Raw genomic sequence first — 17,307 nt, 5'->3', positions numbered from 1 at the left:
GATTATCGGCACCCAATTGCCCACCATTGGGAACATCTACCATAAACACTGCCTGGGCAGGGCAAAAAGCATTATCAAGGATGCATCTCACCCTAACCATGGACTTTTCACTCTTCCCATCCGGTAGGCGCTACAGGAGCCTCCGCTCCCGCACCAGCAGGCACAGGAAGAGCTTCTTCCCTGAGGTTGTGACCCTGCTGAACCTCACATCACAGCACTAAGCAGAATTACACCCATACTGTACTGTCTCAGTACTTTTAGATTTGTGTGCTGTAGCACTTATTTTTCATTCACAGTTATTTTGTAAATAACACTGTAGTTTGCATTTCTGGTTAGATGCTAACTGCATTTCATTGGCTTTGTATCTGTACTTGGCACAATGACAATAAAGTTGAATCTAATCTAATGGGACACTAACCTCCCCTCTTATGTGATTGGCCTCTGACCAGCTGAGTGGTGAGTCCCTGTGGTGGGCTGATCAGTTGATGTCAAATGTTGCTGAGCTGGTTGAGCAACACACTGAACTTTAGACCACAGCCCGCGTTCCATGGACACCTGGCTTAACGGTATTGGTCCATGGCTTTAAAAAGGTTGGGAACCCCTGCAAGCACAGGAGAACTGATATCTTACTGTCATTCAGAAACTCCTTGCCAAATTTCGGCAGTAATTGTAGGGTTACTCTCGCGTGAGTTGGGCAGGACTAGACCACCCGGTCGCTCAAGTGGGCTCTACCATTGATTATGATCTCAGCCCATCTTCTTTGTCAGTTTCCATAACCCTCAACTGCCTAAAGAAAACTTCAGTGACTGACTCTCCATTGTCTGAGGTATAGGATTACAGTGATTTCCCACCGGCCGTAGGAAGACATTGTTATGCAATCATATTGTAAATAGCCGACTGCTGCTGTAGTGCCATCCGCACCCGTGAGTGGGCTGGTCCCGGGTTTGAACCCCGTTGCCTTCCACACGCACCGGGTTCAGCTTCGAGCTAGCAACTCGGCCTCGTACAGAACAGACAACATGCGAAGGACCACCACAAATAATCATTTGTAAATAACCACCTCCTCTTATTGTAACTATATCCCCTCATTCAAAGAGCACTTTGACAGCAGAACATATGGTAATGTTTTTATTTTTTAAGAAAGTACAAATTCACAGAAGCAACATGCTGATTTTAAAAAACCAGATTTTTTTTGCTGAAGAAGACATCTTTCAGCACCCAATCCATCACCCTATTTGCTTAATTCTTCCACCACCATCACAGTATAGCTGCTTTACTGTGGAGTAAACAACAATCTCAGTGCCTTAGTAAGTATTTTTAAAGTGCAATTTAACAAAAGAACTCGTCTCATCTGGTGATTTGTGAAATTTGGGATTAAAGATAACTCAACAACAGGAAAGTCAGGAAGATCAAAGGGCAATGAAAACTCATGGTCAGTTATTACAGTTGGATTCACATTCACTGAAGTGGCAGTGGAGGCAGTCTGAATGGTGACTTGCAAAAGGGAACTGAACAAATAATGGAATTGGAACAATGTGCACGTATGTACCTGTAGTCAACCAGCAAACTAGCTCTGTCACACAGACATCACAGACACCAGGAACACACTGCTCTTGACGGATGAGGTATAACAGCAGTGATGCTCCCACAGAATGAGAACCACCACCCTTTAACGGAAGAGAGAAACTCTCCTTGTGCTACCACGCCTTTGACCCGAGGAGGTATTTAAGGACCAAGCACATTGATGGTTCTTCAGTTGCATGTAAACCAAACGAGTTAAGGACGAGATAGATTTCCTCCCCACTTATTAATCAATCTGAAGGACTGAATGACAATTCAGTAGTTTTACGGCCATTATTACCTAACTCCAAGCATCAGTTTGAGATTTCCTTAATTACTGTTTATTTCATACTTGGAAGTTTTCAGTGGCTGCAGTGGAATTGGATCTTGTAAGATCAGCTGAAGAGCCTGATTCTATATCCCTGGATCAATGGTCCAAGTGCTCAGTTGCTAATCTGGTAACATAACCACTACGTTAACTACCAAGAGCAGTTGGAGGTCACTCAGGCCCCAGCTGACTGCCGTTCGGTACAATCACAGCTGAACTTCCACAATATCTTCCTCATTGAGCCCCTCCAATCTTTCACAGTCCGACAACACCAGCCTTAAATATTTTCAATAACTGAGATATCTGCAGTTCCCCAAGGTTAAAAAAATCCAAAGTTCTTTCAGTTAAGTGTCTCTCTCAGCTCATTCAAAAAAATTCACAATACAGTACAGGCCCTTCAGCCCTCCATGTTGTGCCAACCCATATAATCCTTGAAAAAAAGTACTAAACCCACACTACCCATAACCCTCTATTTTTCTTTCATCCATGTGCCTGTCCAAGAGGCACTTAAATACCCCTAATGTTTCAACCTCCACCACCATCCCTGGCAAGTCATTCCAGGCACTCACAACCCTCTGTGTAAAAAAACTTACCCCTGATGTTTCCACTAAACTTCTCTCCCTTAATTTTGTACATATGCCCCCTGGTGTTTGCTATTGGTGCCCTGGGAAACAGGTACTGACTATCCACCCTATCTATGCCTCTCATAATCTTGTAGACCTCGATCAAGTCCCCTCTCATTCTTTGACGCTCCAAAGAGAAAAGTCCCAGCTCTGTTAACCTTGCTTCATATGACTTGTACTCCAAACCAGGCAACATCCTGGTAAATCTCCTCTGCACCCTCTCCATAGCTTCCACATCCTTCCTATATTGAGGTGACCAGCTGTTCCAGTGCTCACCCAGAGTAATCGAGGGCTGGAGTGCTTCACTCTGCCACATTTAAACCAATTCTAACTATTAGAAATGCAAACTTTTTTTTTTATAAATCGATTTGTTCCAGGGGTGTGGATGTGTGGGAACACGCCACCATTTAGTACCCATCACCAAGTGTCCCTGAGCTGAGTTAATCACTTAAGTGTCACCCCAGATAAGGAGAGATTTCCTCTCTGGTTGTCACTAATGTACCAAGCGGGTTTGTTTAACAGCTCCGTGGCTTTACCGTTACTGCCAATGATATTAATTCAAAAACCAATGAGTCGTCATGAAGGACCTCAGCTTGAAAGGTCAACTCCATAGATACTGCCTAACCTCGCTGAGTTCCTCCAGTATTTTGTGCACATTGTTCTGATTTCCAGCATCTGCAGAATCTTTTATGGTAAAAATCAATATTTATTTATTTTGTTGAATTTAAGTTCTCAAGCTGCCTCCACAGGAAATGAACTCATAGCTCAAGCTCAACATTCCAGAGGTCTGGCTGCCAATCCAGTAATTTGACCATTAGGCTACTGTACTCTTGAACCCATTTTCACTACTCGAGGGGCTTAGTTTTTCCAAAGGTACAGTCCTGTTGGCACAGGCTGACCATGATATTCCAGTGGAAAACAGTGGAATCAGGATGTCTGGCTTTGAGTGATCAGATGACCCTTGTTAGTAAATTGTATGCTGTTAAAGAACAAAAATCATTCCATCCCAAGCTTAATGTGTTAAATGCTTCACCTACCATCCAGGATGAAGGATGAAGCAGCCTGTTTGATAACAGCCCTATTATTGGTCTATGTCTGGAGGACGATCCATGTTGGGCTGAATAGCCTCCAAGAGTGCTGTGCACTTTTACCTGAGAGAATGGACAGTCAATGGGCATCGAGTGACCAAGACATCCACACTGACTGCTTAACCCTTAGAGTACCAGAAACACCATGATCAAAGGAAAACTACATTAATAAAATAGACCATCAAGAGCCAATGGGATAAGTAATCCCTTCAGAATTTCCCACCTAAGCATAAAGTATGCCCAATTTGCAATGAAATGCACAAAGAATTAAAGACCAGATCATCGATAGCGGTTAATGCTGCTTCATGACAGCCAAGTACAGGCTTTGGGCCTTCTGTTGCCATGGTGATGGAGGCTCCTTCACAGCAGTAGTGGGTAGTCTCTGGGCCTTCTGTTTAGTTTGAACTGGTCTTCTGGATACACGTAGAGCATAACCACTCCGCTTGGATTAATAGAGACAGTGAACTTGGTGTCAAACTCCAGGCCGTGCAGGACACGACCTGTGTACACGTCCTTTGCCTAAACATGGAGGAAACAAAACCCGACAGATCAGGGCAACACAAACTGGAGGCGGTGCTTAAAGCTGTTCATTAGGCCCTGCTGAGGGAAAGAAATGTTTTTAAAAACAGAAATGAAGATCTGCATCGGTATTTTTAATCAAACATCCCAAAGTAGCAGAGATACCCAAGTTTGATCCTGACCTCTGGCACCATCTGTCAGGAGTTTATACAATCACCCTGGTTTTCCCCAGGTGCTATGATTTTATTCCACACCCCAAAGCTGGGAGGGTTGGTAAGGTAATCAGCCACTGTAAGCTGCCCTGTGTGTAGGTGAGGGGAAGAATCTGGGGGAATGTGAGAAGACGGCTAGTGCAAGTCAGAGATTCCCAAATGTTTTAATGCCAAGAAGCCTTACCGTCAATGGAGAGGTCCACAGACCCCAGGCTGGGGGAATCCCACACGTAAATGGTGACTGATAGTGGGCCACAAGGCCTGTTCCAGGCATTCAATGACATGTTAACATTGATGAAGTATTTAAGAATGTAGTAAATGAATCTAACAAGATAGATGACTTGGAACACTTTATTAATCAATGCCTTCCTTACCACCAATTCAAACTGCAAGTTAACCTTTTGGAAATCCTGCACTAGGACCCCCAAATATGCTGAACCTGCGATTTTTAAATTCACTCCCCTTTTAGAAAATAGTCTATGCCTTTATTCCTTCAATCGAAGTGCTGGACCATACTCATCCCACTCTGTATTTGATCTGCCAAGTTTATGCCCATTCTCCAGATCTATCCAAGTCCTTCCATACCCGTTTTCTCAATACTACCTGCCAATCACTGAAGTCAGGCTAACTGGCTTATAATTTCCTGTTTTTGCCTCCCTCCCTCCCAGAGTGGCATGACATTTGTGATTTGGCAGTCCACCAGAATCAATCTAGTGATTCTTAAATGATCATTACTAACACTGCCACAATCTCTTCAGCTACCTCTTACAAAATAGTGGGGTGTAGTACATCTAGTTCAGGAGACATATCTACCACCAGACCGTTCAGCTTCCCAAGCACTTTCTTCTTAGTTATAGCACCCACATTCACTTCTGACTCCTGACACTCTTGAATTTCTGACATACTACTGGTGCCTGTCACGTTGCAGACTGATGCAACATACTTATTCGGCTCATCCACCACTTCTTTGTCCCCCATTACTGCCTCTCCAGCGACATTTTCCAATGGTCCAATGTCCACTCTTGTGTCTCTTTCCCTTATCAGGAAAAAGAAATCATCTTTTATATTTGGCTAGCTTACCTTTATCTTTCGTCATTATTTCATCATTTCTCTCTTTATTGCTTTCTAGTTGCCTTCTGCTGGTTTTAAAATGCTTCCCAATCTTCTAGCTTCCTAGTTGCATCATACGTTCTCTCTTTTTGCTTCTATGCTGTCTGTCAGCCATGTTTGTCTCATGCTCCCTTTAGAATGCTAATTCTTTGGGATGAACTGATCCTGTGTCTTTTAAATTACTCCCGGAAACTCCAGCCATTGCTGCTCTACTGTCATCCCTGTCAAGTGTCCCCTTCCAATCAACTCTAGCCAGCTCCTCTCTCATGCTTTTGTGGTTCCCCTTACTCTACTGTAATACCAATACATCTGATTCTAGCTTCCCTCTCCCTCTCTCTCTCACACTCACACACACTCACTCTCACTGTTGAGTAAATTCCCACACAAACCTCATCCCACTCCTGAGCACCGGAGGTGGTGTGAGACAGCATCCAAGCTGGAGTTGGTGCTGCCCCCCAGTGTTCACTCAGCAGAAGACAAGCTTTATTATGGTCGACAGCAGATTTCTGCTGTGTTCATGGATTCAGGGCTGCGGGCTACATATTTTTTGTGGGGCTTCATTTTACGTGCTTGCTAGCTTATATGTGCTATACGTGTTTTATGCTGTGTGTGACTTTTGGTACTGTGTTTTGTACCTCGGTCCTGGAGTGATTTGTTTCGTTTGGCTGCATTCACGTATGGTTGAATGACTATTAAACTTGAACCTCCCATTCCTTTCCCCCTTACATTTATCCAGCTTCCCCTTTCATGTATCATTTGCACTCTGCCTCAATTAATCCACACGCTAGAAAGAGTCATAACAATAGAAATTCACCAGAATTCCCCATTGGATTTAACAGTTCAGTAGTTCCAGTTAATATTGGAGAGTGTATACAATATATAACCTGAAATTCTTACTCTTCACAGACATCCACAAAAATCAGAAGAGTACCCCAAAGAATGACATTAAGTTAGAACCCCAAAGCCCTCCTTCTCTCCCCTCCCACACACAAGCTACAGCAAAGCATTGTCCCTCTCTCCCCCACCCCCCACTTCAGCAGTAAGCATCAGTGCCCTCCCCCCACCAAGCAAGCAAAATAGTTTTGGACTATTCTGAACATCACACCAATCTAATTTTCAGAAAGCATTATGTCACCTCAGCCCTCTCTTTTTGGAAAGTGCTCCTGTTTGTGGGATCTTCCGCAGCACCCCCTCGAATGTGAGCTGACCATTTGCACCCATCCCCTTCGCCGAATCATTTTCAGCCTGCAGAGAGGTAGCCCCCACTCACCGAGTACACCTTTGGGGCCGTGACGTTGAGCTGGGTCAGAGATGTGGTATACCGGTAAGGCATGTCGGTGCGCTGGCTGAAGAAAGCGAAAGCCATGGTTGAGGAGGACAGCACTCGCATCCAGACTTGAATACTAGACTTCTCCTGGCACAGAAAGTGTGGGGAATATGACATAGGCATGGAAAACACAGCAAATTGATACTTGCTGAAACAGGCAGGTATGCTAACGATACATTATTACCCAAACCAACCTCAGGCTGATGATAAAACTCACTTATTGTTGGACGTCAAGCCAACCCTTTAGTTTCACAAAAGCTGTGTCTCCTCTTCCCTCAGTCTGCCCAATAGCTACAAAGTTTCTGGATTTCCACATCAATTCACCACAAGGCTTTGAATAGGGCAGATAACCAATTTTGCAATGTGGTAATTGTTACTGCAGAGAGATTATTTTCCCTGACCCAAAAAAAAGTTAAGCATTGAAGCAGCAGAGTTCCATAACTTCAGGCTTATTTAAAAAGAGTTTTAAATATGGTAGTGAGAGGGGCCCATCCCATCAGATCCTTCCTGTATAGTCAGAGTCTCTCTCAACACACGCAGCTTTTGAGGAAATGAATACCCAGCTCCCTGTGGACTTGTGTTTGCCAAGGTCTGGAAAAGGTTGCAAGGGTTGTCACAGGTCTACCCAGAGCACCTGCGTAACAGTGATACAAGGTACGGGATGTTTCCTGAGGCCAACATCAAAAGTGCTGCTGGAAGCTCAGTGAAAGACACGCTTTGGTCTGCCCTAAGCTCGCGGGTCTTCCAGTGCATGCTGATTTCTGCAAGGAAACATTGCCGATTGGCACAAACCAGGGAGCAGGAGTACGTGCTGAGGGACGCACTGAAGCCTGGTGCAGTCACCATAGAGGCTCTGTGAAGGAGGACCGACAGTCACTGGCCCTGCATTTACTGTACATATTTTTGAAGAAAAATGTTCACCATTGTTTAAGTTTTGGCTCGTACTCAATATCTTATCAAAATATATGAAATTGTGGAAGGAGCTTGGTAAAGATGTTGACAGAAATTCTCCCTGATAAGGACAGTGGACAGACTGTAGGCCAACCTCCTGCACCTATTTCTTTCAAGTTTATGCAAGAACAGAGCAACTGCCAATAGTTTATTTAGTTGCAGTGAGAAAAGATTCAAGCAATTTGAGTTTCATAAAGCCATTGGAGATGAAAGTCATGCGAACAAGTTACTGTAACCGTACAAAAACCACAAACCCACTGTCACGTGACGCACATATACGTGATCACATGATGTACAAACACAGGCCTCCACCTGCTACCCTCGCTGCAGCATACACACTCGTACAGAGCCTCTAACCTCGTCCTAACCAGAAACAATCACAGACACTGACCTGTGATTTTTCAATCCACGTAGTTTAATAGCACCCGGACTTTGCATATTTTGGTTACTTGGAGGACCCCAGTCTCACACTGTGTACTTTTGGTACTGAGTCCAAGCCCCACTGCCCTTTGTATGTTGATATTCCCCTGCAAAGACCATTGAATGCATTCCCCCACTAAATATTTTCTCTCCTACACCTGTCACCAGTCCTACCCTTTCCTCCATTGATTACCTTCAGTATCATACGGCCCTGAATTCCCAGCGGATCTTGACTAATCTTGATCAGCAGCTTGTTCTGTAGGATCTCAGCGTCCGACTTGGAGATTGTCCGCAGGTCGTTAGACATGAAGAGGGGTGCCGCAAGAATGGCCCAAAGAGCCATCTGTGACTTGGACTCCTCAAGGCTCAGGCCAAAGTCGCCAATGATCAACTGGAGGGAGGATTAAGTAAAACAAGAGGACGAGATTAGTGCACTGCAATGACAACCAACCTGCGTTCTTTTAAATAGGCTTTACTTGTCTCCTGTACGTTGAAATATCAAAGCTTACAGTGAAAGTGTCATGTGTGTCAATGACCAAAGTCCAATAACAAAACCTTCCCACGATGCTTCTCAAAATATATGGACTCAGGCAATCCCAATATGCAGAAGCTGATGTGGGTTTTCAGAAATATCTCAAAAGGAGCAGAAAGAAATAGGGAGGTTTGCAGAGGAAATCTCAGTTGGCATCCGGATGTGCGTCCCCGGGAACAGCCCGTAGATCACAGTCCTCTGTTACGCAGCTGCGGGGGTTGAACCTCGACACTGCCCCTTCCATCCTCCTCCACACCTTCTCCGCGAACCCACAGTGTGCAAAGAGGTGGGTCACTGACTCCTCCTCACTGCAGTCCTCCCGTGGGCAGAGGGGTGTGGAGACGACGTTCCGGGCATACAGGAGGGATCGGACTGGGAGGGCCCCTCTCACCGCCAGCCAGGCGAGGTCTTGGTGCCTGTTGGTGAGGTCTGGCGATGAGGCATTTTGCCAGGAACTGGACAGTCTGCTCAGGGAACCACCCCACTGTGTCCATCTCATCCTTCTCCTGCAGGACCTTACGTGCTGACAGCCTGATCAACTTCTGATGCCTGATGGCCTGATGGTCGAAAGCATTGACCTGAAAGAACTTCTCTACGGAGGACAGGTATGGCGGCAACGACCAGCTGACAAGGGTGTTACGCGGGAAAGGGGCCAGACCCATCTTTCGTAGCCAGGGCGACAGGTAGAACCTGTGCCCACATACCTGGGATCCACACACAACCTGATGCAGCCACACACGAAGCTGGCCATCAGGGTGAGGGCGACACTGGGGACGTTTTTGCCCTCGTTGTCCAGGGACTTGTGCATGGTGGCCCGTCTGACCCGCTCCATCCTCGATCCCCAGACGAATCTGAAGATGGCCCAGGTGATTTCTGAGCTGCAGGAGCGGGGGACTGGCCACACCTGCGCCAAGTACAGAAGTTCCCAATACCATTAAGGGATCTGTGGATCCCAAGTTAGGAACCCCTGGTATAAGGACACAAAGAAGCTCGTGCTAAGGCAAAGTGTACTTTTTAAAATCTTATTTCATGACTTCTAAGAAGTTTCACAACTCTAAGAAGCCTATTGTCTCAACTTCAAAGCTGCAGCAATGAGATACCACACAATACAACAGCCAAGCAAGTGATTTACCACCCTTCCTACAAGCCATATTCCTGGCAATGCAACACTGCCTTTGAACTGGAATAACTGGAATGAGACATCAACCCACAATCTTGTGAAGGGAAGTCAGCTGTTCCCATTCAAGCTATGCATTCAGAACAGTCCAAGGAAAATATAACAAGGGGTGTGGAAACCGTAAAGTGCCTGTAGCCCATAAACCTGTATCTTTCAATCTGAAGGGCAGATTGGCCCCATGAGGCAGTGTCCACATACCATGTCTGGGTCGTTCCATCTCCCCGGGCCAGCCGCCGGCTGCAGGATATCTTGGTGCTTCTCGTACCAGTTGACGATGTCCCGAACGCTGTCCCATGAGTCGCTGATGTCACCATAGTTCCTCCAGAGATTGCAGATCTCCCCCAGCAGAGTGTAGTTCACCTACAGAAAACCGATTCGGATAAAGAGGCAGAACTGAAGCCCTTCTCACTGCTGCCTTCAGGAAGGTGGTACAGGAGCCTCAGGACTCGCACCACCAGGTTCAGAAACAGTTATTACCCCTCAACCATCAGCCTCTTGAACCAAAGGGATAACTTTACTCAGCCTCACTTGCCCCATCACTGAAACGTTCTCACTAGCTACAGAATCAATTTCAAGGACTCATGTTCTCGATATTTATTATTATTCTTTCTTTTCTTTTTGTATTTGTACAGTGTTTAGTCTTTTCCACACTGGTTGAATGCCGAAATTGGTGCAATCTTTCATTGTTTCTGTTATGGTTATTATTCCATTGTGGATTTATTGAGTATTGTGTGCCCATAAAACAATGAGCCTCAGGGTAGTAAAGTATGTATATACGTACTTTAATATTCTTTGAACTTTGGAACACATTGTTCCAACTCCAAGCAGAGCTGGATGCGTTAACCCATCACTGTGCTGATCTGCACTCCAACAGTGTAATCTTATCAGAAGATGGAAGATGGAAGAGGCTGTAATAATCTAATCAGTTACCACTTTAACATTCAGGCCCTTTGAGACGAGGCAATGAAATCAAGCAAATCCTTCAATATAATGAGCAGTGCTCAGTAAAGAAAAATACCGTTTGGCAAAAGAGCAGTGCTATCATTTCCATTCTTTATTTACCTGGAGCACTGCAAATTATTCTCTCTCACACTGCCCTTCAACTTCCCTTTGATTCTTTTTGCATTTAACTACACTAAGGAATAATTTACAATACCCAATTAACCTACCAGCACATCTTTGGATTGTAGGAAGAAACACATACAGTCATAGTGAGAATAATAGTAATGAATTGGTAAAAATTGGCAAAACAGTGACAGATAGGAAGACTTTAACCCTGGAAGAAAATGGGAGGCGTTACATTTAGGAAAAAGACTAGGATATACAGTACACAATAGTAGGACCCTAGAACTACTGAGAACTCTGCTGTTCATGTCCAAGGAAGGCAGCAGCACAGGTGGATATGGCAGTTAAGAAGGCACATGGGATGGTTGCCTTCTTTAAGTCAAGGCATAGAATAAATGTTCAAGGTTATACAACCATATAAAACATCTGAAATACTGGCTGTTCTGGCTGGCACACCACAAAACCATGCTCAAAGTAAATTAATTATCAGAGTACATATATTGTATGTCACCATATACAACCCTGAGATTCATTTTCAATAAATTCTTAATAGAGTAATAACCATAACAAAATCAATGAAAGACTAAACTTGGGCATTCAAACACCGTGCAAAAGACAAAAAGCTGTGCAAATACATAAAGAAAGAAATAATAAATAATAATAAACAAACAACACTTATCCAGAGCATGAGATTAAGAGTCCTTGAAAGTGAGTCCATAGATTATAGGAACATTTCAATGATGGAGCAGGTGAAGTTGAGAGAAGTTATCCGTTTTGGTTCAAGAGCCTAATGGTTGAGGATTAATAACTGTTCCTGAACCTGGTGGTGAGAGTCCCGAGGATCCTGTACCTTCCTCCTGATAGCAACAGTGAGAACAGAGCATGTAACTCTCACTTTTCAGGATTAAATTCTACCTGTTACTGTTTTGCCAATTTATCCCTGATAATGGATACTGCTTTCCTCAGCATGTTGTAGTTTGGGAATGGTGCATTTGAATTACGAAGTAAAATGGGACAGGTTGGATGAGTTTTTCTTGGAACGGAGAAGGTCAGGGTGGAATCTGACTCTGTTGCACAAACTTGGGTTTGGGGTAGGTAGTAAGGAACTTTTCCCCTTTAGCAGAAGTAGCAGTAGATAGGAGATTTAGAGAGTATTTGAAGTAGGATTCTTTCACCTAGGGGATGACTGAAATCTGGAATATATTGCTTGATGGGGGCAGAGGAGGCAGAATACCCCAGTAAAATGTGTGCAGACACTTGCCTGCAGAGTGAGGCTGAACACATAAGAAAATAGAAGACAACCAGGCCCCTCAAGCCTGCCCCGCAGACACTGGGCATTCGTCCAACTAAATTCTCTTCCCCTCAGCTGCATAAACTAAACCACTCTACAGATTTTAAACCACAGCCCAGGCTTCCTATCAGGATTGGCTTCTGTTTATTCACTTTCAGGGTGGGAGTGTCACTGGTAACATCAGTATTTACACCCCATTCCCAGGTGCTCGATAAGGGTGAGGTGAGTCACTCTCTTGCATGCCTTCTGCTCCCACAATGCTTTTGGGCAGGGAGCTTCAGGATTTAAACTCAGTAATGAAGAAGGAACAGTGAGATATTTTCAAGGCAGAGGGGATTAAGAACAGATGTGATAGAAGTACATTAAATTATAAGGATATAAATAGGGTAGATTGCAGGGTATCAGAGGGAGATGAAACTGCAGGATGTAGGTTTAGGGTAAGGATGAAAAGATTTAGAGGTGTTTTGAGGGATCCTTCTTATTTCAGAGTGTGAAAATTTGGAATGCACTGTCCGAGGGACTGGCTGAAACTGAATCATTGACAGCACTTAAGTGTTTACCTGAATTGCTTAGGTAGGGTGGGATGGAATAGATGTGGAAGTGATTATTCAGTCCATACTGTCAGCATGGATGATTGGAACAAATGGCCTGTTTCCATATTGTACAATTCTGTGAAAATAGCAAATCAGCAGAACCAATCTCCCAGATAAAAACTGCCATTGTCAAACTTTGCACCTTGTAGAGACATTCTACAAAAGGCTGCTTTCATGACACATCTGCAAGCCGCTCAAGGCTGCTTAAAGTTAGAAATTAACTACAGAATCTCACTGAGCGCTGACATTTGTACCCTGACAATATACATATCCAGGCTTAACGTGCAAGTCCCTAGAGGACAAGAGGTTAAGGAGCAATGTAAAAGAGCACTTAAAAATTGCAAGAGGGCAAATTAAAGAAACATTTCCACTTATTGTTGATCCAAAACAAGAGGTCACAAGGCCTGGTAGCAGAGCGGTTAGCACAACACTTTACAGTACAGGCAAACAGGGTCAAATTCCTGCCGTTGCTTGCAAGGAATTTGTACATTCTCCCCATGACTGCGTAGGTTTCCTCCGGGTGCTCTGGTTTCCTCCCATAGTCCAAAGATGTACTGGTTGGTAGGTTAATTGGTCACTGTAAATTGTCCCACAGTTAGGCTAAGGTTAAAATGGCGGATTGCTGGACAGTGTAGCTCAAAGGGCCTATTAAACACTGTATCGCAATTTTTAAAAAATGATACAAGAGGGAAAAATTGTCCAGTTCACAAAGTCTCATCAGTCTCAACCTCTAAAAATGTCACTGAATAGGGGGGAAATAAAACCAAAGGGTTAGGTTGAGGGAACTAGTTGGAAGTAAGAGTTTAAATGGCAGCCAGGACAAATGGTCCTATTCTATGCGATAAACTCTTTGGCCACAGGAATCAAGATATCTGTTGAACCACTCATTTTGAATTACTGTTCTTTTTCTACCCCAAGTGAGCTGAGGATGCTGTGACATTACCCGAGGTGGCAAACCTCCTTCGTACGCTGGCCAGCTGCAGGAGAAGGCAATCGGACGCCCAGTGGCATTCAGCGCCTTTGACATCAGTGGATAACCTAGAAAAGGAAAAGTGACAGAATTTTAAAAAGGAATCATCTCTCATCCTTCTCCATTCCTTCAGCTCCTCTAAACTCGCCTGATTCCCAATTGCTGACACAAATGGCAGCACGCAGATTGTCACCACCATTGCTTCGAGAACTGGGTCACTGGTACAGTTCATGTTATATGTGTTTCTGGTCACTCCATTTTTATCTGCTATTCTGTGCCATTTTGATTAGGCTGCACTGGCTCTGCAGCCTGCAGACAATGAATAACACGGCGCTAAATTGAAATTGACTGAACTAAACAACATTTCTAGGCTGTGTCAATGACTCTGTGTCTGACGTTTAATATTCTGTGTTTTTCTCTCGTTTTTTTTTGCTGTTTGCTCGATTTGTTCCTTTTTTGCGCATTGAGTGTTTGTTGTTTTCTCTGGAAGGGTTTCTTTGTTTTGTGGCTGTCTGTGGGAAGATGAAACTCAGGGCTGTACATTGCATACTTTAATAATAAGCTTCTACCCCAGAGCTGTGGCCTCCATCACACCACTCCCACAGAACAATGACTGAAACTGTGAGCACACACATGCACACACAAGGACTCAAATACTTGCACTAATAGCACTTTGTGCATTACTGTGATGTTCTGGTGCTGCTGCAACTTATTTTCTGCTACTTATTTATTTAATACTGTTTTTCTATTACTGCCTTGTTTTTATCTGCCGCTTTGTTTGATTGCCTGAGAGGAAGCTAAACAGAGTTTCATTGTACCTGTGTATAATGACAATAAAGATCATTCAATTCAATAAATGTACTTTGAGCATTGGTGTGGTGAGGAATCCAAAAAGCTCATTCACTGCCTGCCTCTGCTTGAATCTCACCAGGGTTTATTAATCAGCACTACTGCAGCACCTTCACAATCTCAGCCAATGAATACTTTGGAAATATAATAAAACATTGGAGGAATTACAAAATAGGCTGAGGGAACTGGAGAAAAAAACAGAAATTGAATTTGGCACGGGATACATTAGAGGAAATTTTAAAAATTAGGAATGAAATTAATAGTTTGGCTATGCGGGAAATCAAGAAAAGTTTGGTGTTTCTGAAACAGAGATGTTATGAAAGTGGATCTAAGCCTATGAAAATACTGGCGTGGAAACTGAAAAAAAAAAGCAGAAAATACAATTCATAGAATTAGGGATCCAAAAACAAAAATGATGAAGAATGGCTAAGTGAAATTCAAGACGTTTTTGAAGTGTTTTACAAAACTCTATATTCCAGGCTTCCGGGGGAAGCATAACCCAAGTTGACACCTTGCTGAATTCTCTAGAGTTGCCCACTTTGAGCGAGGAACAAAATAGAACAATGACTGCTAACATAACTGAAGTTGAATTAAAAGCTGCAATTAAATTGAGGCTTAAATTGAGCAAGTCACCAGGATCAGATGGGTATACGGCAGAGTGGTACAAAGAATTTAAAAATGAGTTAATTCCTGTTTTGCTCCCCACACTAAACTGCGCTCTAAAAAAAGGCACAAATGCCACCCAGTTGTCTCAGCTATACCAAAAGAAGGCAAGGATAAAATGGAATGCGGGTCATTTAGACCAATATCCGTTCTTAATGTAGATCATAGATTGTTTACCTCCATCATGGCGAAACGATTAGAGGAGTTTTTACCAATACTGATACGTAACGATCAGACAGGTTTTATACGACAATGCCAGACACAAGACAATATATGAAGGAGACTTCACATTATGGATCATATACAAAAAAATAAAATCAAAGCAATAGTGATAAGCGTGGATGCTGAAAAGGCATTTGATTCGGTTAATTGGAATTTTCTTCACAGAGTTTTACATAGATTTGGTATCCAAGACACAATTATTAAAACTATACAGACACTATTGAACAACCCTACTGCTAGGATTAAAATCAATGGATATTTATCAAATAGTCTTACCCTAGAAAGGGGCACGAGACAGGGTTGTGCATGGTCACCGCTACTCTTCACATTATATCTGGAACCATTAGCTCAATACATCAGACAAAATTAAGCTATCAGAGGAATTACTATTAAAGGGACAGAGCATAAATTGGCTTGTTATGCGGATGACATTTTGATCTATCTAGGGCAACCAACATACTCTTTACCTAAATGGATGCAATCCTTTGAACAATATGGTCAATTATCAGGATAAAAGATCAACATAGATAAAACCCAATTGCTTTCATATAACTATAGCCCACCAAGAGAAATTGAAAGTAGATATCCCTGGGCATGGCAAACAAAGTCTTTCAAATATTTGGGCATCATTATGTCAAAAGATTTGGCAAAACTATCAGAATGTAATTATCAGCCTTTACATAAAAAAAAATTAAGGAAGATATGGCAAGATGGAACCTGCTTCCTTTTTCTAGTCTCAGTTCAAGGATTGAGTCCATTAAAATGAATATACTGCCCAGACTGTTCTATCTCTTTCAGGCCCTAACAATAGAGATTAACCAAAATCAATTCAATGAATGGAATAAGATGTTATCAAGGTATATTTGGCAAGGGTAAAAGGCCTAGAGTTCGTCTCAAAACTTTGCAATTAGCAAAGGAAAAGGAGGGATGAGGCCTACCTTCTCTTAGAGATTATTATTTTGCAGCACAGTTGAGAGCTGTGATATGTTGGTGCAACCCAGCATATGACACTCAATGGAAAAACATTGAGGAGTGGGTACTTCCCATCCCCATACAAGTAATTTTGGTTGATAACAACCTGCAAAGGTACATAAATACTATTGATAACTCATGGGTGAAATTGACTCTTAAAATATGGAAAACTACAATATAAGAATATAATCTAGAGGGAGATATTGCAATTCTTAAATGGTGTGCATATGACTCGGATTTTACACCAAATAGACTGGATGCTAGATTTAAGGACTGGACAGCTAAAGGAATAACAGTTCTTTGCAACATAATGGAAGAAGGAACACTGTTCAGTTTTGAAATGCTTAAAGAGAAACACTTATTAGAAAAACAAGATTTTTAATCGGTATTTACAGATGTGACAATGTTAATAGGACGCTTAAAAATGTAACCAAGGCAAGTACATACTTGATAGAACTATTTAGAAAAGCATATAATTCAGATAACGGTAGTAGAATCATTTCAAGCATGTATAAGGGTTTGTCAAATCTTAAAACACATTCAACTTCATACATTAAAACAAAATGGAAGAAGGAAGAAGGGATAATTATATCCAGGAAGAATGGACAATAATATGGAGGTATCAATAGAAGTGTACCAGTTCACAGAAATGGAGGGAGTTCGGATGGAAAAACTTTATAAGATATTTTATTACACCCTCTCAGAAATCCCATTATGATAGTAACCTCCCTGTTTGCTGGAGAAATTGTAGAAATCAAAATGCAAATCATTATCATATTTTTTGGGGCTGCCCTGATATCAAAGACTATTGGAGGGGGATACACAATGCCCTACA

General features: G+C 42.9%; 1 protein-coding gene across 5 annotated transcripts in view; it reads right to left on the bottom strand.

Moving 5' to 3' along the window:
• Positions 1-1,115: 1,115 nt before the first annotated feature.
• naga (N-acetylgalactosaminidase, alpha) overlaps positions 1,116-17,307 on the bottom strand; it is a 29,606-nt gene continuing 13,414 nt past the window's right edge. For all 5 annotated transcript variants that reach the window (XM_059953787.1, XM_059953788.1, XM_059953791.1 and 2 more), the window contains 5 exons: positions 13,740-13,834; positions 10,046-10,207; positions 8,332-8,529; positions 6,711-6,854; positions 1,116-4,118 (listed from right to left, as the gene is read on the bottom strand). In XM_059953787.1, the coding sequence (XP_059809770.1) occupies positions 3,960-4,118; positions 6,711-6,854; positions 8,332-8,529; positions 10,046-10,207; positions 13,740-13,834 (758 nt within the window). In that variant the 3' untranslated portion in view covers positions 1,116-3,959. The remainder of the gene's footprint in view (positions 4,119-6,710; positions 6,855-8,331; positions 8,530-10,045; positions 10,208-13,739; positions 13,835-17,307) is intronic.

Source organism: Hypanus sabinus, chromosome 29, assembly GCF_030144855.1.
Source record: "Hypanus sabinus isolate sHypSab1 chromosome 29, sHypSab1.hap1, whole genome shotgun sequence".
Lineage (NCBI taxonomy): Eukaryota > Metazoa > Chordata > Chondrichthyes > Myliobatiformes > Dasyatidae > Hypanus > Hypanus sabinus.
Note: the sequence above shows the minus strand (reverse complement) of the source record. Positions and strands in the feature narration are given on the sequence as shown.